The 25576-nt window shown below is 41.9% G+C and overlaps 2 protein-coding genes across 22 annotated transcripts in view; one reads left to right on the top strand and one right to left on the bottom strand.

Moving 5' to 3' along the window:
- The window catches only part of Clk4 (CDC like kinase 4), an 18657-nt gene extending 2550 nt beyond the window's left edge, over nucleotides 1–16107 (bottom strand). The window contains exons 1-13 of one of the 16 annotated variants that reach the window (NM_001362538.1): nucleotides 15952–16107; nucleotides 11890–12050; nucleotides 10990–11056; nucleotides 10375–10452; nucleotides 8626–8684; nucleotides 7199–7421; nucleotides 6053–6143; nucleotides 5595–5661; nucleotides 3894–4010; nucleotides 3643–3809; nucleotides 3357–3451; nucleotides 2974–3103; nucleotides 1286–1368 (exon numbers count right to left, since the gene is read on the bottom strand). In NM_001362538.1, coding sequence (NP_001349467.1) covers nucleotides 1286–1368; nucleotides 2974–3103; nucleotides 3357–3451; nucleotides 3643–3809; nucleotides 3894–4010; nucleotides 5595–5661; nucleotides 6053–6143; nucleotides 7199–7421; nucleotides 8626–8678 — 1026 coding nt within the window. In that variant the 5' untranslated portion in view covers nucleotides 8679–8684; nucleotides 10375–10452; nucleotides 10990–11056; nucleotides 11890–12050; nucleotides 15952–16107. The other 15 variants (NM_001362536.1, XM_017314243.2, XM_030245511.1 and 12 more) reach the window with 15 other exon arrangements.
- BC049762 (cDNA sequence BC049762) lies at nucleotides 15559–25576 on the top strand. Of its 6 annotated transcripts, NM_001358279.1 has the most exons (4): nucleotides 16164–16444; nucleotides 23975–24062; nucleotides 24557–24862; nucleotides 25169–25576. In NM_001358279.1, exons 3-4 carry the CDS (start codon nucleotides 24631–24633, stop codon nucleotides 25426–25428), a joined length of 492 nt encoding a protein of 163 aa, NP_001345208.1. In that variant the 5' UTR covers nucleotides 16164–16444; nucleotides 23975–24062; nucleotides 24557–24630; the 3' UTR covers nucleotides 25429–25576. The 6 variants fall into 6 exon arrangements, with proteins under 6 accessions (NP_001345210.1, NP_001345208.1, NP_001345209.1 ...); NM_001358281.1 differs by lacking the exons at nucleotides 16164–16444; nucleotides 23975–24062 and adding an exon at nucleotides 15559–15626; NM_001358280.1 differs by lacking the exon at nucleotides 23975–24062 and having other exon boundaries at nucleotides 16164–16226.

Below are 25576 nucleotides of genomic sequence, written 5' to 3'. Positions count from 1 at the left end.
GTTGATGGGATTTGAACTCATGAGTTTTGGAAGAGCAGTCAGTACTCTTAACTGCTGAGCCATCTCTCCAGCCCCCACCTTACTCTTAAAACTAGTGCAACCATTGCATACACTAGCAAGATTTTACTGAAAGGACCCAGATATAGCTGTCTCTTGTGAGACTATGCCGGGGCCTAGCAAACACAGAAGTGGATGATCACAGTCAGCTATTGGATGGATCACAGGGCCCCCAATGGAGGAGCTAGAGAAAGTACCCAAGGAGCTAAAGGGATCTGCAACCCTATAGGAGGAACAACAATATGAACTAACCAGTACCCCGGAGCTCTTGACTCTAGCTGAATATGTATCAAAAGATGGCCTAGTCGGCCATCACTGCAAAGAGAGGCCCATTGGACTTGCAAACTTTATATGCCCCAGTACAGGGGAATGCCAGGGCCAAAAAGGGGGAGTGGGTGGGTACGGGATTGGGGGGGTGGGTATGGGGGACTTTTGGGATAGCATTGAAAATGTAAACGAGGAAAATACCTAATTAAAAAAAAAAATAAAACTAGTGCAGCACAGAGCTGGGGCATGCTAAGCTGGAAAAGCAGCGGCTGTACACACAGGTGAGATGGTGGCTCTAGAGTGAAGCTGGCCAACTTTTCTCTGAAGGAAGGGCCAGGCCAAAAACCTTTTAGCGTGAACCGCTGGCAAAAGACCCTTTCTCTTTAATAGTCAACAGGGAGGACTTCCACAAGAGCACACCATTTGCCAATCTCTGTTCTAGAGAGCAGAGTTTGCTTTGTGAGAAAGACTCCCTTTGTAGCCAAGACCAGCCTTAATTTCACTATATAGTTGAGGCTCACAATCTCGATCCACCTGTTTCAGCCTGAGTGATAGAATTATCAGCATGTGTCACCATGCCTAGACTGTCCCACATTTTTATGCTTTATTAGTATATGTTTTTAGAAACAAGGTTAACATACCCAGAGCAGAACTGTAACTAGCCATACTAAACAATATAAATTTATGAAGTTTAATTAAAAAAAACAAAAACAAAAAATAAACTAGGACACATAATATGAACTCTACATGAGCTCTACGTTAAAAGATATCATACACATTTGAAACAAGTTACAACCTCACTAGTAGTAGAAATTCAATCAACTGTGGTTTTAGAAGTATGATATTTATGTGTTAATTTCAATGATTATTCTATGGCAAATATTCAATATGAATGCTAACTACAGCATGTTTAACATAAAATTCATTAAAGATCATCAAATAAAATGTATTAGATACATACCTGAAAGACTGTGAACCCAAGGTAGTACTCAATAAGAATGCAGCCTATGCTCCAAACATCACAAGGCTGAGACCAACCTAGAGCTATTCAAAACAAACACAGGCAAGTTATAGCCAACAGCTTTATTTTTTTTTTTTTTTTTTTTAAAGATTTATTTATTTATTATATGTAAGTACACTGTAGCTGTCTTCAGACACACCAGAAGAGGGCATCAGATCTCATTACGGGTGGTTGTGAGCCACCATGTGGTTGCTGGGATTTGAACTTCAGACCTTCGGAAGAGCAGTCGGGTGCTCTTACCCACTGAGCCATCTCACCAGCCCCAGCCAACAGCTTTAAACTGCTCACCCTTCCCTACATGCAGGTACTCTTCATAGTGTATCTCAGAGACCACATCAGCAACCTCAGGATTTATAACTTTAGTGCGTGTAGCTCAGGCTGGTCAAGAACATGGCATTTCTTCAGTCTTTTAAGTGGCAGAATTATAGGCTGGTGCTGGCCCTGATTTAGTCACTTTTGTTCATTCTACAATGCTCATCATTGGAAAACTTATATAGCAAATACATTTCCATCTGCAGCAGTGGAGCTTGGGCTTAGATAAACGTTTTCTTCTTCAATCACTACACCTCAATATACTTTTCCTCAGGGGGTTAACTGCAGCCCTTCATTCCTCAGCAAACTACTACTCTTCTCTTTCCTTTTCCTTCCTTTCCTTTCTTTCTTTTTCTTTCTCTCTCTCTCTCTTTCTCTTGTATGTATGTATGTATGTATGTATGTATGTATGTATATATGTATATATGTATGTATGTATGTATGTATGTGAGTACTCAGTACACTGTCACTATCTTCAGAAACACCAGAAGAGGGTGTTGGATCCCGTCACAGATGGTTGTGAGCCACCATGTAGTTGTTGGGAATTGAACTCATGTCCTCTGGAAGAGCAGTCAGTGCTCTTAACCGCTGAGCCATCTCTCCAGAGTGAACTACTTCTGATACTCTGGAACCTCATCTCACTTTTCTCACCCTTTCCCAACATTACCTGACCACCAATGTCTAAAGCAACTGTGGCATTCAACTACATCAACTACATCTTCCTTTCTAATCTGCCTTCATCCTAGGGAACTTCACCCACACAAATAGTATTCTATTCCCCCAGTCTCCAGATTCCTTTTCCAGTGACTCCAACTTCAGATTTGTATCAATAATAGCACCCGATCTGTCTTGTTTCCAAGCCACCAATCCTACCAGTGACTTCTAAGTTTTGAGGTATAACACATGTTCCCTGAGTTCAAAAATTCTACCTTTCACTTCCAGCTTTCTCCCACCATGGCTAACACAGAGACTCTCTTGCTTACAAGTTCCTTCCTTTCGTCCTGCTCCATGTCTATTTCATGTCTAGGTTAGCCAACCAAGCCCTTGGCCATGTGTACCAGAGCCTTACCTTGGCAGTGGAGCGAAAACAGATGGCAACATAACTTCCCCATCACGAGACTATGATACTCTCACCAAGCACACCCACCATGTTATAATCAGCTAAAAATCACATATCATCAGCACTCAGAATATCTTTCACAAACATGGTCATACAGGAGAAACACGCATAACTCTTCTCTGTATCCTCCTAACATCATTTTAGTTAACCATGACCTTCAACAATTAAAAGGATAAGAAGTCTGGTGACTACTAACCCAAAATGACCTCTGGAGCCCTGTAGTGCCTTGTGGACACCAAAGTACTATGATGTTCGTCGTCATATGTTGCACTTCCAAAATCAACAACTTTGATATCTGTGTTTTTCAATGTGCGCTCATCTCGTTTCTAGAGACACAATTGAATAAAGATGAAACTCAATAAAGACATAAAACATTCAATAGCACTACTCAAAAGGCTTGCAAATGAACCCTCCCTTCTCCACCCTCCTTCCCCTCTATCCCCAACTGGGATACACACATCCTATTCATATTCCATTTGTGGATGAACATCAGAATATACACAAGCTCAGAAGCAAAATTCCTCATTCAAGGATCCCCAAGCTAAATTAAGACAAAATTAAAACAAGTCTTTAACTTACCATTTTAGAATTGTATTTGACTACATAGTCAGACTTCACAAATAAAATATTTTCAGGTTTTAGGTCCGTGTGTGTTAATTTATTATGATGTAAAACTACAACGGAAACAGAAAACCATCATTAGTCCCACTTATTAATTGGTGCAGGGGAGTAAAAAGGGATGAGAAGTGGAAATGACGGTTAAAGGGATGTCAGCTTTACCTGTAACCTGCAAGTGGGCATGGGCTGAAAATAAAGACAATAAAATAGGGACAATAAAATATACTGTGTGTTCATGAATACTTACAATTTATAGACTGGCAGATCTGATAAGCCATTTGCCTGATGTGATCAATTTGAAATGGCAGAAAACTATTTTCTTTAATAAAATCATAGGTACTAAGTCCCAGCAGCTCAAACACAATACAAACATGACCATGATGATCAAACCACTCTAGCATCTGGACGCATCGGCTAAAAGAGATGAAAATAATAATTGAGTGCACAGAAGTGAGCAGCTCACACAGTTTGACAGCTTGTGGTTCAATGTGTACTTACAAGACACTGTTGGGGTCAGTGCTGTTCAAGTGCTCCAATACTTGGATTTCAGAACGAGCTGCCTCCCGGTAACGGCCTACATTTTTTACAATTTTCACTGCTACATGTAAGCCATCCCTTGAAAACAAAAGATGATGATGATGCTAAAAATACAAGTGGTGGATGAAACTGCATACCCCATGAAAAGCATTCTTTTTTTGGTTTTGAGACAAGATTTCACTATATGTGGCTCAGGCTGTGCTTAAACTCATTATGTAGCCCAGACTGACACTGAACTTGTGAAAGTCCTACCTCAGCCTCCTAAAATACAATTGTAATTACAAGTTTCCCATATAATTGCTCTAAGTCTTTTAGAGCCCATAATATTAGGTTCCAGATCATCTTTCCAAAACAAAGCAACCATCCATGAAATACTTAGAAATTTTAACATTTGTTTCTAAAATTTTATCTAGATTTTATACAAAACATTTAAAAGTAGAACACATACACTCGAGTTTGAGTGCGTGCATGCTAAGAATCAGAGTATGCTGCTGTTCAAAGCATTTGTTCATTTACTAGGTTGGACCTATTCTGTGCTACAGACAAGGACAGGAGCTAGTACTAAACAACTGAACCTACTCCTCTATGCCTCAGTTCAATGACAAAGACAGATGAGGACATTAAGACAGTCTCACAAAGAGATGAAGCTCCAAATATTCACTCAATAAAGTAGCAATTTACATAACAATACAGAATGGGTCCTGAAAGATTGGTGTGAGCCTGTCAAGCTGTGAAAGGAATCAAACAGCTGGATAAAGACACCACCTACAAGTTATGAAGCTCTCCCTACCCAGCACTTTACAGGCTCACTTTATCCAAGTACAGGCTCGCTTTATCCAAGTATGGAGAAATAGCTACATCCAGGACAGCAGGTTTTGGGTTGGGGCATTTCCAGGGATACTCCTAAAAAGTATAAACTCAGTATTTTGAGAAAAATCATGGAAATGGTATAAAAGTAAATTTAGGGCTAAAATGTTTTTGTGGCTAAGGATTGAAACAGCACCTTGCACATGCTGTAGCACTAAGCTCAACAATAAAACATTTCCAAATATGGGGGTAAAACCATATTTCCAAGTGTGAATTCAAACATTTTGTGGATAACAGATCAAGGAGCTATGATATTAAGAGTCACCAAATATGTTTAAAGACAAACTTTATGTCCAAAACTCCTGATATACAGTAAGCTAACAAATGATATCCTTTCCAACTATTTCTGATGAAAACAATTAGATGTCATTTCAGAAATGTGTAGTTTCAATTCAGTTTTTAAGATCACTTACAAAAAGTGTAACACCACAGAGCAGAGGTTCTGATGAGACATGGTGCAGTGAGGTAGGTCAGTATATCTTAGCAGAGAACACAGACTGTATTCTGTAGGTCTTCAGCAAAGGCACTAGTGTGTAAGTTTAGATGTGTTTTATCGATGCTGCAACCCAAAAGCAGCTGAGTGCCACAGAACCTGCTTGAGCTTTACTTTAATTACAGAATGACCTCCACCTGAGAGAAACTGCCACCATTTCCAACAAAATTAATACTCATAGCACATACATTACATTGAGCTTCAGAAATTCTGTTGAATACCTCTCAAGAAAACTTGTAGCAAGCACTTAAAATACATTGTAAAATAGAGCAGAATGTTCAAAACGGAAAAAGCAAACTTACATGCCGTGATCAATGCACTCTACAACTTTGCCAAAGGCTCCTTCACCTAAAGTGTCCACGATTTCATCTAAAGTAAGGGAGAGAAAGAGAGGTCTAAGTACCTAAGCACAATTACCGAGTTGTTCAAACAATGAATGCTTAAGTGTGGCATATTTCCAAATGATCTTTAGCAAAGCATAACTAAGGTTTCATCGCTCAAGTTACTGTATTTCAGCTGCTACAAGCAGTTAGATAGAGCTGTCTGTCCTGCTCTAGTCTCAAACGCCACTGATTACTTTGGAATTTTAAGAATAGAAATATTTAAATTCTACAGAAAAGAAGAAATACAAAAGAACAAACAAACCCACAAAAAACAAAACAAAAAAGCAATGAGAGTCTTTAGCCCCCCGCTGACAAACTATTCTTTAAAAGATTATTCTGTCTGCAAAGTTTAAAAAGTGTTGAAAAATATTCTATACATCTTGCTCTTAGAACGTCTCCACTTTGACAGATCAGGTGACCCTCCTCATCATCCTCTATACTCCTGGATCTTTTCCTTCGGTGGCTCTTCTGGAACGGCAAGTGGGCAGCACCAAGATCGTCCAGCCAATCAATATATCAGAGTGAATTCAGGGCAGAATACGCAATTCATTCAGCGGGGAGATATTCAGGCATTCAGATAAGCACCAGGCCACGAACAGTTGGCAGGAGCAATTTCAAATTCAGTCCCCAGAAATTCACAGGGCACAGTTTATGTTACAGAAGAAAAACATGGCAAGGAACAGATTTTCAGATAAGATACTTAAAGTGGCAATAGAAAAAAACAACACAATTGTCTCTTTAAAATACTGATTTAATTGAAGTCTGAAGTTTAAAGAATGCATTGTCATGATTTACTAATTTTTGCTATAACCATATGCTGTGAATTGGGTTGTCTAGTTAGTCAGGAAAATGTCAAGATTAGTTGAAATTGTTCTCTTTTAGCAACATTTAAAAGTGGACATCATCATAGTAAGAAGGGGAAGTAAAGACTAATTTCAATCTTCCATCTAGTAACTGCTAGTTCTATAGAAAAAAAACTTGGGGGAGGGACATGGTAACTCAAAATTTACAAATAAAAGATGTCTAGCTTTCTCAGTACATTTTCCCCTCAGCACCCAGGTTCACAACTTCAGGAAATTAACGCAGACAATGATGTGCTGTCCGAGGAGCTAGACCACACAGGAGTCAGCAATGGCTCAACACCTCAGCAAGGCGACCTGCCTGAGTTATTTCCAACTACCAGTAAAGCAGTTTCTTTCAAAATAAAAAAATCTTTACATTCAAAGGAGAAAAAAATGGGTGCCTCATTTTTAATATATTATACAACCACAAAATAAGATGTTCTTACTATTAAAACCAACAAACTCATGCATGATCTGTTTTGCAGAATGAGTGTGTGGGCAAAATGAAGACTAACTAACACACAGGTGGTCAATTATGAGAATGTATACACTTCCTTTAAGGACTCCAGTAACATGAATTTAATTACAGCATATCCAAATTGCATTAAGAAACTTAGAAACTTATCACCCTTTCAGAGCTTTACAATCAATCCATTCCAAATAAAAACAAACCACTCATACCGAATGCGACTGATGACTTGCACAGGGTCTATTACGCTTTCTCTTAGGGCTGCTTCTCCTGCTCCTGACTGAGGATTTACTGCAATGGATCCGGTAAGTGCTTTCAACGTCTCTATGGTAATGTCTTGGAACATATCCTTCGCAGTAGTCATTTCTGTATTCATCAATGTATCTCCGGTCCCGATAATCTCTCTCATTCAAGCATCTTGCTTCTAAATAGTGACTGCGAACACATTAAAGGATTTCAAATTATTCTCTTCATTCTGGAATAATGTGGTTCAAACAAAACTTTCAAGAATTCTTGGTTTAAATAGCTATCTCAATAAAAGGAAAAAATTCAAATCAATGAGATGAAATTTATTTGTATCTAGGAAAGCTTAAGAAATAATTTTTAACCAAATAGGTCCATATTAAATTGCTACAGCCAGGCATGCCTTTAATCCCAGCACTTGGAAGGTAAGGGCAGGAGGATCAAGAATTCAAGGCCATCCTGAAGTACACTACAAGTTTGGAGCCAGCCTGGGTCACATGAAACCATCTCAAAACAAAAAAACAAAAAAACACCTACACATTAGAAAATTGCTGTCAACCATTTCATACCAAGGAACAAAGCTTCAATTACAATATGCTTATGACTGAATGTTCCTTTACCATCTAAAAAGTCAAGACCAAACTTGCAAACCTATTCTGAAATGCACTGATCGATCATACAACATAGGCATCTGAAACTAGCTTCCTTTTCCTCTCTCAGAGCCACACATTTAGAGAAGGGCAAAAGAAGATTCCTTTCCCTTAAATTAAGAGCATTTTAAATATCCCTGACCACGACTTCTTATAGAATGTGTATCACAGATATGAGAAGCTTTAAATGTCCTTCAGCCCTTTCATTTACTAAAATTCAATTAAGATCCCTAAATGATACAGCATCGTTGCAGAGCTTATTAGTGGCAAAAACTAAGATATTTTCAAACTGCTACTACTGCCCTATGTCACCTATTCTATCTCCTCTTTTCTATGTCTAAGCTTTGTGTTATTCTTGTTTAAGAAACAGAGACCAGAACTTCTGAGGCTTGCCTAGTGTGCCAAACACATGTGAACAGACCTTCCACACAAGAAAGGATCCAGGACTGTGGACATCCCTCCCATTCTACCTGCCTAATTTCCTGTGACTCTTGCTTAAAAAATACCCAAGAAACAGCAAACAGCATTTTCTAGTGCCCCAGTGCATCTACAGACTCCTTTGAGAACCTGATGGAAGTTGTAGAGCCCTTTTTCCCCAAGAAACATACAAATACATAAACAAAACTTGGCAAGAACTTCATGACGGTCATGGACCTCAGGAAGTCAATGGATCCCAGGTGAGTGTCCTGATCTGATGGAAAGAAAAGGACGGATTCAATCGGCCCAGTTTCCCATCCCCCCTCTACCTGGGATGAGTGTCCTCTTCAACAGAGTGCGAAGCTTCAAGAGGGATGCACATGGAGCACTGGGGGAGAGAGGGGACACCTGCCCAGTCAGACAAATCAGCTAAATAATCCTGACAAGCAATGGAGTGACAGATGTTGCTGCAGCTGCCCCCGCCAACCCCTTTACACTCCCCAGAATATGCTGTCATTTTCTTTCCCAGGTTCTTGTTTAAGCAGAAATAGAAACATCCCTAGGACTACAACCCAACAAGACTGGCATCTATTTTAGGCTGGGCCTTCTTATTGCCTAGCATCATTCTCAAGTTCTCCTTAACTTCTGGAGAAACAAGTGAGGCTATTAGGATTAAACTCTAGGCCTGAGACAGTTGGTCTGAAGCAGAGATCTAGATGAAAAACAAGAAGCTAGTCATAATTCTACAGGCATCCTATTTAATTTTATAAGGTATCCCACACCCACCAAATCCAAAGTCTATCATAAAAATAAACTAGACTAATAATAATCTTTAACTGGAATATGACATGAAACTGGCCCTGCTGACAATCCAAAACAATCTACCAACAATAAAAAAGTGGGGTGGTGATACTATTGTGAGCAGAGCTAGCATGAGAAGGACCTTTCCAATCATGACAACCAAAGACTAAAGTTTAGAGATTAAAGACTACAGAATTATACAAGCTGTGGACATGGTAGACAGAATAAACAGATTTGACTTTTTAAAAATATCCACTAAATGCCCAGTAACTGTTAAGTGAATTGGCTTTTTTTATTTCCGTCCTGTGGAAGACAAAATAAAATCATGTAAGACAATTTAAGATTACACACACACACACACACACACACACACACACACACACACAAGAAAAGAAAAAAAAAAGAAAAAAAAAAGAAAATCAAAAGAGACAAATGCGAAAAATGTTGAAAAGGTGCAAATGAACTCCGGGAAGGCAAAGAATTCAATTTGCTTAAGATTACTAAGGAAGAAGTCATGACAAAGATGGAAGCAGATAAGCATCTTAAAGGAAAGCCAGGATTTGGACAAAGTGGAAAGCAGAAGAAATTCCAGAGCAGCATAGTGCCATGTTACACTTATACAGACAGCACCGCCAGCCAGAGGCTTCAAATGCATGTATCTACTCTGCAGACAGGAAGTAGATGCATCAAATGTCACTAGAAGCCCTGTGCAACCAAACTAAAGGTGTTTTTAAAGGACAGACTATTTGCACTAATACTGACTATAGAGTTTACAAATGAAGACCCAGGTCATACTGAATTCTAAATCTAAGTCTGCATACCTCCTAGGTGGTTTCTAATCATATAAAGTTTACCAAAGGTTTAAAACTTGGTACTGTGTTACAGGGAGATATTTAAGGATTTGGCATATATATATATATTACATCTACATTGGTCTTCCTGGTATTTGAGGCAGAATAGATTAAACCTGCTGAAAGGGAGACCAAATCAAAGGCTACTGCCAAAAGACAAATCAGGAGAAAATGTTTTATAATACATATGACAAAGGGTTAAAATAATACATAATAAAAACATCTTGTAAATCAGAAAGAAATATACTTTAGTAGAAAACAATTGACATAAAAATTCTTCAGAAAATCTGAACAAATTCACTAGAAATTCAGGTTAGGAAAACCATTTAAAACAGACAAAACTAGAGACAGCACCAAGGAGCATGTTATAAGCTTTCTAGAACAAGAAATGAGAATATGCAGCAAGAACCTTGTAAAACTTCATACCCTTTAACTTGAAAATGCCTCTTCTTAGAATCTACTCTCAGGAAATAGCCACAGGCAAAGATTTGTACACAAAGACCCCTTAGGAACAGACAGAAATAATTCAGTCAAGCCACGCAACGCTTTCCACACTGCTGTTCCTTTACACTGCTGCTGCCTCAACTGCCCAGCCATTTATTAAAATATTCATAAAACTTTTAGCTTTCAAAAAGATATTTACAATTAACAAATAGTCTGGATTATGATGAATAATAATCACCAAATTTGTTTGATGTCAATGTTAAAGATGGTAGTACTGGCTTAGTGATTAATTGGACTGACTGGTTTTTATAATTATTATGAATACAAAATCACTCAAGTCAACTTTTTCACATATATAATATATACTCTAGCACTATGTATAAGAAGGTAAGCCTTAAAGAGTATCCTATACTCATTAATAATGGGGTACAATTTGTACAGTGTTCATTAATAAAGTCTGGTTACTGAATCTTGCCATAACCTTATCCAGCACCCCTTACATAACTTTGATAAAACATGATTAGTTTACAAGAACTACAAACAAGCTCTTTGGCAGACAACTCTGTTTAGCATGGAGAAGGAAAAAAAATTACATACTGTTTTTTAAAGTAACCCCAGCTGGCTAATTTAGAAAGCAATCTGGTAAACAGCCCCAATGGAACATCTGTACAAACAAGGAGAAAACATAGAACCAACAAAACAAATGAGAAAGGGAAATTAATGGAAGGCAGAGTGAAAGAAACTACTCACCTAGCCTTTCTTTATATTTAGAACTTTAAGATTCTTTCAATTCTATATAAACATATTACCTCCAAATTTTATATCATAATTATAGTAAGACATACTATCACAAATTTTTACTGAGGCTCTATCCTAAATTACCAGAGAATGCCTGTAGAAACAATTCTCAAAATATAAAGCAAGTTTCTAAAACTCTCAGACATATCCATTGGTGTTCTATTAATATAATCTGTAAGATGTAACATGAATGGCTATTCCTCAAAGCACTTTAATGGTCTCAGATAGCATTTCAGGTAGCTTTTCTTATCGGGATTAACCACTTTCTATGACATCTCAATTGGGAAACACTTCTTGCACACCCAAATATATATGCCATCTTCCTATGAGTATCATTATTATTCAACTTTGTATATGTTCTTGAATATAATCTTTTGACTTCCTTCCCCCTTTTTGATGGAAGGGTTTCTAAGGATTTTTGGGACCTCACATATATTGGGTAACAAGTGTTCTAACACTGAGCTAAATCCTCAGAGCCCTTAGTTTAGTCACTTGCTGAGCTACTGTCTCCTATCAATCCCAGACAGACATAGAACAAACTATAAAATTCATAGCTTTAGTCTAGGCAGTATAGAAACTAGCCTATGATATTGTTAACTTTTTTATTTTTTGCAGGAGTAAATATGTCTGATTCCAAATTTGATAAAAGCTATATAAGCAAATGACAACTTGCTGAAACTTAAAATGCAAGTCATTTACCAATCCGAGTCTTTAAACTGATGATGTGGTTTACAGTGCCTGTTCTCCTGAGTACTGCTGTGAGACCTTCTCTTGCGTTTGTGACTTCCACTGTAGCTTTCATGGCCCCAGCTTTCTCTACTATCCCAATCAGGACAGTGAGTTCGTTTGGAATGCCGCATCTGTTAACGAGAAGAGGGGGGAGTGAGGGTAAGTGGGAAGCTAAAGATGGTCGTATAACTATATATTACCATTGCTTAAATAGGAATACCTCACACACAGGGTCACGTAGGCTCTTAGCACTTCCCAAAGCTTAGAACACAATACCACTCCTATGTGAGATGATGCTGAATGGAACTGACTCTAGTACTAGATGACTGACAGCATGGAGACTTTAATAGGTTTTCTTTCGCTACATAGTACAAGGACAAATTCTCAACTTAGTGCTTGCCTTCAGAAACACTCATTTTTTGTTTTTTGAGAAAAGGATTTTCAGTTAGACCTGACTGTCTTGGAACCAACTCTGTAAACAAGGCTGGCCTCAAACTCAGAAATCTGCCTGCCTCTACCACCCAAGTGCTGGTATTAATGGGCATTTGTCAATGTACCTGGCTATTTTTTACATTTTTTTAAAAAGGGCCAATTAAAATTGCTCAAGGGCTGGACAGATTACTCAGTAATGTGCTTGCTATGCAAGCAATGAGGACCTGAGTTCAGATCACTCACACCCACATAAAAAGGCAGGCATCATAGCACAGACCTGTAACTCCAGACCTAGGGCTGGGGCGGGGCATATGGATCCCTAAAATTCACTGGCCAGCCCAGTCTAGCTTAATTGGCAAGCTCCAGGTTCAATGAAAGTCCTTGTCTGAAAAATGTGGAGACCCATGGAGATATCCCATTTTGACCTCTGGCCTGCACATGGGACAGAATGTATATGTACACTCCTAACACAAAATATTTTTTGTTTCCTTCTATTTATGCTGATTTTAAAAATTAGGTCACTTATAATGTTAATAATTCTACCAACTGAGCTACATTCCTGGTCTCTCAATTTGGTTAAAAATCAAGACTGACATGAATGCACACAGATTTTTTTTTTCCTTTGAGACAGGAAGTTTCTTGGTATAGGTCTGGCACTAGCTCTGTAAACTAGGCTGGCCTCAAACTCAAAGATCCACCTTCCTCTGCCTCTAGAGTGATGGAAATCAAAGGTGTGCACCACCATCTCCTGGCCAGATCTGAATATAAGAATAACATCTACAACTATAGTTAGCGATAGCCTATCCCAACAGTGTCATAAACATCCTTCAGTCTGGCAAAGTTTAATACAAATAATCATAAGTGAGAGAAGCAAGCAAGTAATTGATTTAAAGGTAAAGAGCCTTTCATTAATGAGATTTCCCCCCCCCTCAAACTCTGTAGAGTTCCTTTCTCTAAATGCCAGAATTAGTCCGATCCTTAAACTGAGACATGGCCAGTGACATCAGATAATGGTAACAATTCCCAAACTTCATCTCCAAGCTCCTGTGGATCTCTCCCAGGCTCAGTATCTAACATTTATCCTTTTACAGATCTGTGACTGTTGGACACCAGTGTTAATTCTCTCCTTTCATCATGTGGGTCTCAGAGATCAAAGGTGTGCAGCATTACCCATTTAACCACTTTGTTCCCCTACGTCAATTTTTAAAAAAAGATTAAATTTATTTTTAATGGGAATGGGGTAGGGTGGGGCAGGGTGGGGAAGATCTACACGAGTGCAGTTGCCCCTGGATACCACAAGAGGGCATAGGATGCCCTAAAGCCTAAAGGTCCATTACAAGAGCAGTGTCTCCAGTTCCATAGCTAAATCTTTAATTTTGAACTCTGCTAAGCAGAGTTTAATGGTTTGGGAGGGAAAAAAGAAAAAAGAAGCTGAATAAGGCCCAAATGGAACAAAACCAATTTAGTTGATCACCTTGAGCTTGCCTAAATGGCTGAAAAATAAGCCAACAAATCTATTAAACACCGGGCTTGCAAAGAAAGCAGTTTCAGTTCTCTTCCAAAGTGTTCCTCAGAAAGGGTGTGCATCACAACATCAGGGTGTGATACTATTATTATTTCCTGATTACTGAGGACGTAATGAGGGGAGAGGAGGTTTCTAATTGCTAGGCGAGACTCTACCACCGACCTACATACCCCCTGTCCAAATATTCAGTAAACCATATTCGTTCTTCTAATTCTGTGCCTGCCAGGCATCTTCCTGATAATGTGGCTTCTCTTGCTCAGTCAAAAATGAGAAAGCATGGATTAAACCACACACACACACACACACACACACACACACACAAATCCTAAATTCTTGATAGGTACCTTGGTTAAAAAAAAAGTTAGTAAGCCAAGCATTCCTTTCGATATAGTCATTTTAATATGGTGAAGTAAAACAGACAACACTGCAAACTTGCTGGAGACAAAAGCCCAAACTCAAGCTTTAGAGAAACACTCATCTTCCTATTTCCACTGGAGTTCTGCTGACATATTCCTCCTATTATCAAAATTGTATTTAAGGTTTTAGTTTGATTAAGGCTTTTTTTTTTTCTCTTTAGAGGGGGTGAGGGGAGGGAATTAAATTCTGAATCCCAAGCCACCGGGCTACAGGCTAAGCACTCTCAAAACACAGCAGCCCAGTGTACAGCTTCTGATGACTCATCCTTGTGACTGGCCATTAGGGTTTCACAAGTCTTGGTTGCTTGCTTCAAGTTACCCCCTCCCCCTCCACTTCACATCGCTACAGCCAGTTTACCTCTCACAGGACAAATCTCAACTTCTCAAGTGACTAATATGCAAACCCACCTATCAGTGGGTCCTTGTCCCAATAGGCCCCGACTAACATTCCCCATCCCTCCTCTGATCTCTGGCCGAGTTCGGAAATACTTTGTTTTTAGGCAGGTGTGGTGACACGTGCCACCCTAGAGGCAGAGGCAGGTGGAGTTCTGAGAGACTTCAAGGACAGCCTGGTCTGCACAGCGAGACCTTGTTTCAAACAACCAACAAAGAAATATTTACTTAGGAGGCAAAGTAAAAGATTTCTGAGCTCATGAGAGCTTTCATACACAGGAAAGAAAAGCTACCTCAAAATATTACACTATCTCTAACACTTAAAAATCATGCTACAATCCTCTGTATCCTTTCAATAAAAGATACAATGGAACCCATATGTATACGCTCATACTAGAAATATTATTCTCCACCACGTTTTAGAAGTTTCAGTCTCCCATTTAAGTGGGGGTACAAGAGGCCCTCGGGTGCGTGTTCAAAATTAGGCCAAATATCTGCAGCTTTAACATTAGACCAGGTGACAATCGGTCCACTGGTTTAGAGGGTTGGCTACTTGAGCAACAGAGCTGTCACAATGTAAATGCAATGTTCGCTCTCTAATTCCATCACTCAGCTCTCTAATCCCATCACTCAGGAGGCAGAGGCAGGAGAATCTCCTGAGTTCGAGTCCTGCCTGGCCTACATAATGCCTGGGCAATCGGGGCGACCCAGATCTAGGGGGGGCTTGGGGTGGGGTGACCGCCTGGCATGAAGGACGAACCTTCCTTCCCAAGTGTGATCCTCGAAGCTGGAGGTGAACTCCAGCCGCTGCCTGGCTCGCCGCAGCGCCTGCCCTACCTCTTCCGGGCAGCTGGCCAGGGCCCTTAGAGCTGAACAACAGAGCGAATAGCGGACTTTGGAAAAGGCTCCGGTTATGCAAACGGCCGAGGCCACAGACAGGGGTGAGTAGGGGGTCGGGGTGACTTCGACTCTGGACGGCACTAGTACCGGGGATGCGTCCCGCCAAGGGTCTCCCCGCTGGTTCCTGCGATGGACGGCCGAGGCCTTGACAAGAGGTGAGCGAGGCCCAAGCTGCCGGACCGCACCGTCGGGCGAACCCGGGGCCTGCGGGCCTTGACTCGAGCGGCGAAACCGCGGCAGCTCGGGTGTTGTCGCCGCCGGCCGAGAGGCACCCCGCCAGCCCCGCGGACGCATCCTCCCGGTGCTGACGCCCAAAGCCCACTCTCTCCTCAGACACCTGGCTCCGCGCGACACTGCCCACCTCACCTCCGCAAAAGCAAGCGGCCTTTTGGCCGAGAAATGTCGCCAAACCGCCGTCGTTCCTCTCCAGCCGCTGCGACAGACACCGACAAAATGGCGTCCGCGCCGTCACCCTACAACCTCCTCAGGTGGCTCCAGCGCCACCTACGCCGAGCCAGCGCGCATGCGTCACGAAGCCTCGTGCCCGCCCACAGATCGTGCAAGGGGACGAGGGGTCTGTGACGTCAGGGACGGCGGGGCTTGATCAGCCACACTGCGGCTGCGCAGCGCTGGAGGCGCGGGTAGGACGAGGTTCTGTCCGCTTGTCAGGCTGAGGTTCTTTCTGTTCTTAGGTGAACCTGGAAGCCCGCCTTAAGTCTGCGGCGCGCGTCGGGCTCTCGAAGAGTTTTGCTGGGCGTGGCCACGCTGGGTAGGGCCAACCTCTGACCTTTTCCCATCAGCTTAAAGTGGGAAGCTCATCGCACTCCATCTACCAGTCGCCCCTCAACCTCAGCTCCAGGTAGAGCCACCAGAGCGCAGAGTCCCCGAATGCTCCCAGCTAGGGCAGCTCAGTGACCAGGATATGGCTGTCACCTGGCGCTTCCGCTCTAAACTGGATTTGGAGAAGTTTACCTGAATATGCCTCTAAAAACAAGCGTAGCAGGTGCTTACCCTTCTCTTTCTCTTTGCCTTCCTCTCTCTCTTCCTCCTCGCCTTCTCAGCCAGCAAATCGAAAGGAATGGGGAGGTTTGTCCTAAGACTTCTGACAGTATTCTTCCGGTTACAACCATGGCAGCCTCATGATTTTCTACTACAGTTACTCAACAAACGGGCATTTGTGGTCAGACTTTTTGGTTTTTTTTTCGAGACAGGGTTTCTCTGTGTAATCCTGGCTGTCCTGGAACTCACTCGGTAGACCAGGCTGGCCTTGAACTCAGAAACTCACCTGCCTCTTGCCTCCCAAGTGCTGGGATTAAAGGCGTGCACTATCACTGCCTGGCGACATAACAAATTCTTAATATATATCCTTTTTTAATTTCAGAGAACTGGGCTTTTGTGGTGCAGGCCTGTAATCCCAGCATTTAGGATTTAGAAACAGGAGGATCAGGAATTCTAGGTCATCCTGGGCCATATAGCAAGTTCAAGGCCAGTCTGAGCTACATGAGATCAAAACTCAAAAAACAAAACTGCTGAGAATCCAACACCATAATTACTGTCTAACCCAGTAGGGTTGAACTTCTTCTGGTCGTCCTATCTCTTATCTCCTTCCTCCAAGAGCTTGAAGCATAAATATGAGCTGTCATAACCAGATTAATTAAATACTCTATGCCAATCACTTTATAGACAGTCTTAGTAATCTAGACAACTCTAAGAGGTGATTCTTAGCTCCTTGCTTTAATGACAAATTTAACTCCTGAAAATACCATTCAAACTTTGCTAGCTTACGGTTTCATTGTCATACTTACTGCCTCCATTCATGCAACAAAGTAAAAAACAACTTACTTTTTTCTTAATCAGTTAGAGAAAAGTATTCTGAGTCCATCTTTTGGCAAGACCAAAAGGGTCTGTCTTGAAAAGGCTCGTTTCATGGTGATTTGTCTCTGAAGCTCCCATTATGAAACAATGAATCCCTTCACATTTAGCAAAGTTGATTAAAGGCCACACCATGAATGAGTCACAATGGATCTCTCAGGCATCCCATACTGCCCAAGATGGACAATATCCCAGTTTCCTCCAGGGTTCCTAACACTTCTGAAGAGAAAGTCAAACAGCACAGGAGTAACAAAGATTCAGTCAAACAATGTTGAAAGCATCCCAATTCCCAGTGCACTCTGCAGAGCATATGGAGTGGGCAGGAAGCATCTGAATTCATACCATTCAGGGAATACAGGAAGTGCCCTGCACTGCTCCTTTAATTACTTATATGGGTCTCTCTTCTCTCCTTCCCCACTATTCTTTCTTCTTTTTTCCCCTCTTCCTTTGTGATCGTCTTTGTATACACAGGGACAATCTGGAACTTATTATTTAGTCTAAGCTTGCCTGGAACTTGTAGAAATCCTCCTGTTACAGCTTCCGAATTGCTGGCATCACTGGTGTGAGCTATTAGGTCTGACCTATCAATGAACGGGTCTCAGATCCAGGGCCAGATCACAGATGCATGTACCCTCTGGAAATACTAGCCACAGGCACTTGGTCAGCCTTCAGGATTCGTCAGGATATTGGTTCTGGTAACTGCAAGAGAGAAACCATTTACCAAAACTTTGACTAGGTCATGCCCAAAAGTTTATAGAGAAGATAGAATTCCTTCTAATAGTGGATCCTTAGATAACCCCCACCCACCCACCCATTAGAATGGAACTGCCATCACACATTACTAGTCACTGTTTCTACGTTAATTTAACTAAAATCTAAATTTAAAAATGTAATTGAATCTATCTAGAGACTGTGGAGTGGATAGTCAGTGAATCCATGCTATGGCACACATTTGGAGGTCAGAGGAAGACATACAGAAGTCAGTTCTCTCCATCTACAATGTGGGTCCTGAGGATCAAACTAAGATTGATAGTGTTGGTAGAAAAGGTTCTTACTCACTGAGCCATCTTCTGGGTCCCTCAATAAAAGGTCCCTTGAATAAAATTGGTGGCATTGACTAAGTTTCACTAAATAAATAAATCCCAGACACCAAGATCAGTAGCATAGAGCTGTGATGCCAGCATGTTGAGAGGTGGAAGGCAGAGGATCATGAGAAGGTCATTCTAGGCTACACAGTAAGTTCTAAGGCAGCCAGGACTACAAGAGACCCCATCTCACAAAACAACACATTGGCTTCCCAACTCTACTTACTGCATTTTCTCAATATTTAAAATGTATTGTCTTTCTCTCAGTTGGTAAAAGGCTTGCCTAGCATGCATGACCCCTCAGGTGTTGTTTTAAAAAACAAAAATTCTAGCCCTTTAACTCACCAAATGAAGACTCAGGAGCCAGATGCCCTTGTGAAAGCCTGCTAAGCTCGGAGAGGCAGAGAAACCATTCATTTGACCTTCCTATTCCACTGATGTCCCAGAAGGAAAAAACTCTACCAATGTCTCAGGAGAAGGCCCTTTCTCCTTCTCTACACAGTGCAAAATGCCCTTCAACTCAAAGACCCTTCTTTCTGTTTACTTCTGTTCACTCCATTCAGCTGGTTACTTGCTTTGCCTCTTGACCCATGGTTGACTTTATTTAGCTCTTGGATTAATGGTGTGTGCTAGGGCTGAGCCACACCACAACTACTTGTTTATTGTAAATAGAATGCTCTAGGATCAAAGGCTGAGTCACACCACCATTAGAAACAGTTCACAATCTTGGGGTTCATAATATGATCAAATGCGGCAGTATGGACCATGATATTGGTACTGAACAAATAAGAAATGGGGAGACAAGGGGAGTCTGCAGAGTGGGAAAATCCTTCCAGCCTTGCATAGAAGGAACCAGTAGAAGGCTCTATCACTTTCTAGGGGCCAGCATACCCCTCGACAGAGAGGATTTGAAAGGTGAATATAGGAGAGAAAAACCAGGGAGTCCACCATCTTTCCATCTGTACTAAAGATCCTGGGCAGTGCCTCTGCATAAGAGCAAGACAAAGGTTTACTCCTTAGTCTTTTTCATTGGCTTCAAGAAGTCTAGTTCAGATCCTACAGGCTTAACAGCAGGTGGAAACAACTTCTTTAACTCTTCCTCAGGCCCGGCTGATAGAGCCGCTGGGAAACAGCTCTGGTCTTCCTGGGCCTCTCCCTACCTGGGAGGTCAACTTCCTGTTTAACTACATCCCACTCTGCAGGAAAACCCTAATTTCTCAGCCACCCCATGACTAATGGAAAGACCTGGAAAGAACAGAGGAATGAATTGAGAACATTTTTACATCACACACATCTGAGCACTTCTCATGGACCCTCCCTGCACCTGACCAGGCAGACCTGGTCTTATTCACCTTGGAAGGATTACTAAAACTCTCTAGGAAGCCCTGGGATTCTGACTAGCCAGACAATTGCTTAGTATGATAAAAGGAGAGTATGTGTCTCTGAAGGAAGAAGAGCAGAGAAAAGAAAAGACAGGATTTTGTGGTTGTCTAAGAGAAGAGTCCTAAAGTGGGGATGACATCCAGCCTCCCTCCCTCTGAGTCTTTCACAGCCTCTGAACCTATACATATGAGACTAGACAGAGATGCCAGACTACTGAGTACAGTTCTGACATCACCACAGCTGTTTACATCTCAATCTCCAACTTAACCTGCTGTTGTTTAGTAAAATAAATAAACAAACAAATAAATAAAGCATTAAAACTATTTTCACTCAGTAGGAATCTATTAGTCACATACCAGTGCATGAATTAGGGAATTAACTCTTGGCTTCATCTGTAAAACAAGAGATACTTCATTTCTGATCTACAGATGCTTCCTATTCAGATTGACTAAAGATCTCAGTTGTTCAGCTTAAACCAAGGAATAGCTCAGATCAATGTTCCCTGTGCTAATGATTAAAAAGATGCCAAATGACTATGTAGCTCAACTGGTAGAGGGATTGCCAACATAGCTGAGAACCTGGGTCATGAAAGAAAGAAGGGGAAAAGGGTGGGCAGGGGCTGCTGGACAAAGTAATATTTTTTTAATTAAAAATAGATTCTCTTATACAATAAATCCTGAACATAGTTTACTCCCTCCCTCCACTCTACTCAGTTCCCTCCCACTCCCACATGCCCTCTACCCTCAATAGAGTCTCCTTGGTTCTTCAGAAAAGGACAGACTTCAGTGAGCCTTGTTACTAACCATGTAAAACAGGCAGAGAAACAAAACTAAAGATAAGGTTGGACAAGGTAACCCAAGAGGAGTCCCAAGAGCAGGCAAATGAGTAAAAGATACATCAGCTCCCAGAGTTAGAAGTAATGCAAAAGGTAGAATTGTAGTTTGGGAAGAGGAAACTGTCCTAGGGATGTATGTATGATAGGGATGGGTGCAAGGCAATGTGGCTTTACACAATGCTACTGAGCCACACATTTTAAAATGGCTAAATTCCAGCCAGTTGTTGCCCCAAATGCCTGGAAGGCTGGCACAAGATCACTTGAGCCCAGGAGTTTGAGGGCAGCCTCAAAGCAAGAGTTTGTATTGGGACATCGTTGGAACAGCACTCCACACATCTGGACCTCAGTTTCATTTTCTTGTTGGACTTACAGTTTTTCCAGGGTATATTCAGACCCCTGGGATGTTCAAGGACAACTTCATGAGGAACTGGCACCTTAGACTCTTTGGGTCTCCCAAGAAAGATTGCACCTGGGTGCAATGGCTCATCGGTTAAGAGCAACAACTGCTCTCCCAGAGGTCCTAAGTTCAATTCCCAGCAACCACATGGTGACTCACAACCATCTGTAATGGGATCTGATGCCCTCTTCTGGTGTGTCTGAATACAGCAACAGTGTAGTCATATACATAAAATAAATAAATATTTTAAAAAAGAAAAAAAAAAGAAGTAATGCAAAAACATCAAGCTAAGAGCCACAAATATATACAGAGGACCTGATGCAGAACCATGTAGGCTCTCACTTTCTGCTTTAGAAACATGGGCTCATATGTGCCCTGCTTAGTTGGTTCAGTGTCCTGTTCTCAAAGTGAAAAGACAGGGTAGTTTAAAGGAACATAAAAAGACACAAAGAAGAAAAAGATGGATAAATAGCTGGGCCAGGAGAATTATTTTGAAACTTTAGGACTCAGGGACCTCACCAGTACGACTTGTTCACAGTTAGACTACAACGCAGGCCACACAATTGCTTAGTATCATAAAGTGAGAGTGTGGGTCTCCAAAGGAATGCAAAGAACAGAGAAGAGAAAAGAGAAAAGAAAAGATGCCTCTATCCTTTGAGGAGTTAACACTCTGTCTTCCTAATTGACTTTCTCCTGTCTCAGGGCTTAAAATCCATATTAAAGTTGCTTAGAGAGCGCCAACCTTGCTGTTCCATATGACCAGTGGCTTTTTTCCTCCGCATGATCACATGATATGAGTGCGTGACTCCTGGCTGTAACCCCAGCAACTGGGAGATCAAGACAGGAAGGGCAGAAGTTGGTGGTCACCTCTGTCTACAGAGTGGGTTACAGGATAGCCTGGGTTATGTAAGATATTTCCCAACAAACTCAAACCAAGAAAACCTAACAAGGAACAGAATGAGGGATTGTTTTTTTCTACCCTTGAAAATTAAAGACATGGACCTCCGTTGAGCTCATGCTGTCCCTCAGTTTCCTTTGTGTTAAAGTGAACACAGTGACAAGATGTTCCCATCACACCTGCTAGAAGGGGCAACTGGGTGCTTTTGAAGAGCAGGGAAGGGTTCAGGACACAGGCATTCAGGCCGTCAATAGAACTGAGATGAGATGAAAGACAGCAGGGCTCAGTGCCAGGCCCAGAGTTAGCAGATCCAGGGTGGCCTCTCTCACAGGAGGACCCACTGCTCCACCACACCTGCCTTCCCCACAGGCTGTACTTTCCTGGGATTCCCAGACTCCACGTTTTGATCTTTATGCTTCTTAGTGAAGATGTTGCCAGACACCACTTCCCCAATTATTATGGCTTAGCTACAATCTTAGAGATGATTCTTAGTTACAAAATAATGGACTAAAGACATTTTGTATGTTTCAGGTTTTCAATCAAAGTTTAGATGAAGCTAAAATATTTAGCAAATGTGTCAAACTATCAAATTGACCAGGTTGATGGCAAATACTTTTAAGCCCAGAACTTGGGACAGGAAACCAGAAGCATGTAGATTAGTATGATGTCCTGGACACCTTGGTCTAAATAGTGAGTTTCAGGATGGCCAGGGCAATGTAACGAGACCCTAACACAAAAAGAAATTTTAATTACTTGACCTTGTTTTCATTCATGCATTTTATATTTTCAATTGATACTGAGCCTTGCTATGTATCTAAGAGTTCCAGAAATATGGGTCAGCCTCCTGAGATGTGATTAACGGGTCCTAGTTAACCTTTGCTGATCCACCCTACACATCCAGGTAGGCTGGGTCTGATTCAGTCACATCCTAGAGCTTTATAAACAACTGGGTCTGCACCTGGCTGTCAGACTTGAGGAAGTCCAGGGAAGTGAACACAGGTCTACCTACACACTCCAGACCCTGTATCACTCACCAGAACACATGGAGCCCCAGTTCTAAGACTCGGTGGAACATACTGAAAGCTGTGGGAAGAAAATGCAGGTTAATTGGAAAGGGAGATTCAATGCTTGTGTTTTCTGGGGGATTGCTGGAAAATTTGCCTTTCAATTCATCTCAGAAACTTTATAGCTCAAAAGTGTATGTCTGGCATGACATCGTTTGATGCTCATAGTAAGCCTCATGGAAAGTGTTGGGACTGTGTTCATTGTCCACCTTGGCAAAACATGGTTAACTACCTTGAACATGAATGAGCACATGTCCCCAATTTGAAAAGGTACTGAAGTTGCCCCTCTCCTTGTTTTTGGCCTCTATGGTTTTCCCTTTGTTAAGGCAGCATCTCAAAGATCCAAGGCTAGCCCCCATCCCACTCTATAGCCAAAATGACCCTGAATATCTTATCCTGCCTCCATCTCTTGGGAAAGAGCTGGCATAGCCACGTGCCAAGCGCCCTTGTTGTGGTTTTTCTGTTTATTTGTCATATGGTTCATCTGATAAGTAGCAAAGCTGGACTTTCTAGGGGATGCTAGTATGGATTCCTAGCACTAGGAAAACAAAGTAATTGAGAAGAGAGTGAAATGGAGGCAGTGGCTGAGGTCTTCTCAAAGGAGAGGGGCTTTGGTCTTTAGCTTGCAATCCAACAGGGTGCAACTCCAATATCCAAATATGTTTCCCCTAGTTACACTTCACCACCAAGGTTTCCCCTTAGGTGAGAATGAACCGGCATCTGTAGGTGAGGAAGGAAGAGTCCGTTGTCTTTGCAATGCTGCAAGAGGCTGTTCCCGGAATCTGTTCACAGCCGAGAGACAGATTCTTGTTGAATGAAAACGGTTTTAATATTTTCATTATTCATTCTGAACAGACAGAAGCAAACCAAGGTGAAAGCTTGAGAAACACTGAAGGATCCAATGTGGGATGGAGTGGGAAGCAGGGAGGACAAAGGCCCTCAGGTATTCAGAGGCAACTCTGAGAAAAACAAAATCTTCTATCATATGTGTTTTTTTCTGAGACGTATGGGCTTATAAGAGACCCCAGATGTAAACAGCTGTATGTATAGACTTGAACTCAGTTGTCTCAGGTTTCTGTACTTTTTATAGCAAACCCAAAGTCTCGGTAGCTGTGAGCACTCCCCTGGAGGGAGGAGGCTTGAGTCTACGCAGGGATAATGTCCCCAAGTAGCACTTGTCCTGTGACAACCCCTTTTATTCTGTAATATATTTTCTACAACTAAAGATGCCAAAACTTACATGCAAGTAAGGTTACTGCATGCTATTAAGAGCAAAGTAGATGATAATTCTACTCTTGCTAGCACGTGATTAATCCCCTGGTGACCGAATGAGGCCACTTTCAATTTGTCAGAGTGCGGGACAGGTCCCTACAAAAAGTTCAGATGTGCATGTACAAGGCATCAAAGGCACTCAGCACAGCCCTCCATCCTTTGCAGGTTCTACCGGAAGCTCATGGACTGACTCTGAGATCAGGGTCTTCCTGCTGGAGTGGGAAGTAGTTGAACAGGAAATGGGCCACCCGGGCAGGAAGATCCACAAGAAGACCAGGGCTCTTTGCAGGCGCCTTTACCAGCAGGGCCTGAAGAAGAGCTGGGAAAGCTGTTTCGACCTACTGCTGAGCCTGCGAGATCTGCACAGGACTCTCTGTAATGAAAGACCAGGGATTGAACCCTTGTTTTCTCCTTATGCTGAGGCCCTGTACAGGATCCTGGGCTCCAGTCCCCAGGGAAGCCATGTCCCAGGTTAGTCTATTTTGTACTCATTGCCCTTTCAAGTGCTATAGAGAGCAGTATCAGCTGACCTCTCCTTCATGAGGATGGAGCAGAGCACACAGTGTGGGAATCCCCATTCCCACAGGCCTACATTGCACATAGCAAAAGTAAATGTCTGTCCTCTGTGTTTGTCTGCATTCTTCTGTCACCCCAAGGGGATGGGAACTGGGCATGTTTAGGGTGAAGCCTGACACACAGAACAGACCATCACTTAGCATGATCCAGGGAGAGTAAGGTCGCCCTGCTTATGAAGATTATCTTTCTTCTTCCTCTCAGGTCCTCTCGATGATGGGGCTGGTAACCCTCCACTTTCTGTGTACCCTCAAACTCCCAGGAACCAGCCTTGGGATTATGGCGTCGCTGTTCCTTCTGCACAGCTTCAAGGGAACGCACTGCCAATGATGTCACAGGAGGATTCCCTGTTTCCAAGAGGGGAGCACTGGAACCCCAACCATTCAATGTCAGCTCCAAACTTACTTCCTGACTTTGCCCCAGGAGACCCTAGCTTCCAGCAACCGTGGCCCACCGCGGAATAACACCCTGATACTCAATGAAGACAGGTGGCCTTTCTTTGTTTATTTTCTGAAAAACCTGGGACTGTGAAACCTTGTGGGTGTGGGCATCTTTCTCTACCCCATAAGGAAAAAAATGTGGAGTTAAATAAAGGTCCTTATAGAGACTCTC

The sequence above is a fragment of the Mus musculus genome, chromosome 11 (genome assembly GCF_000001635.26).
Source record: "Mus musculus strain C57BL/6J chromosome 11, GRCm38.p6 C57BL/6J".
NCBI classification, from domain to species: Eukaryota; Metazoa; Chordata; class Mammalia; order Rodentia; family Muridae; genus Mus; species Mus musculus.
This window is presented reverse-complemented; position numbering and strand designations above follow the sequence as displayed.

Excerpts from the sequence above, each read along its gene's own strand:
- BC049762 (NM_001358281.1), top strand. The coding sequence starts at position 15,599 with ATGCAAACGGCCGAGGCCACAGACAGGG. Across the intron at positions 15,627-24,556 it reads GGCCGAGGCCACAGACAGGG|GTTCTACCGGAAGCTCATGG; the intron begins GTGAGTAGGGGG and ends CATCCTTTGCAG. Across the intron at positions 24,863-25,168 it reads CCAGGGAAGCCATGTCCCAG|GTCCTCTCGATGATGGGGCT; the intron begins GTTAGTCTATTT and ends TCTTCCTCTCAG.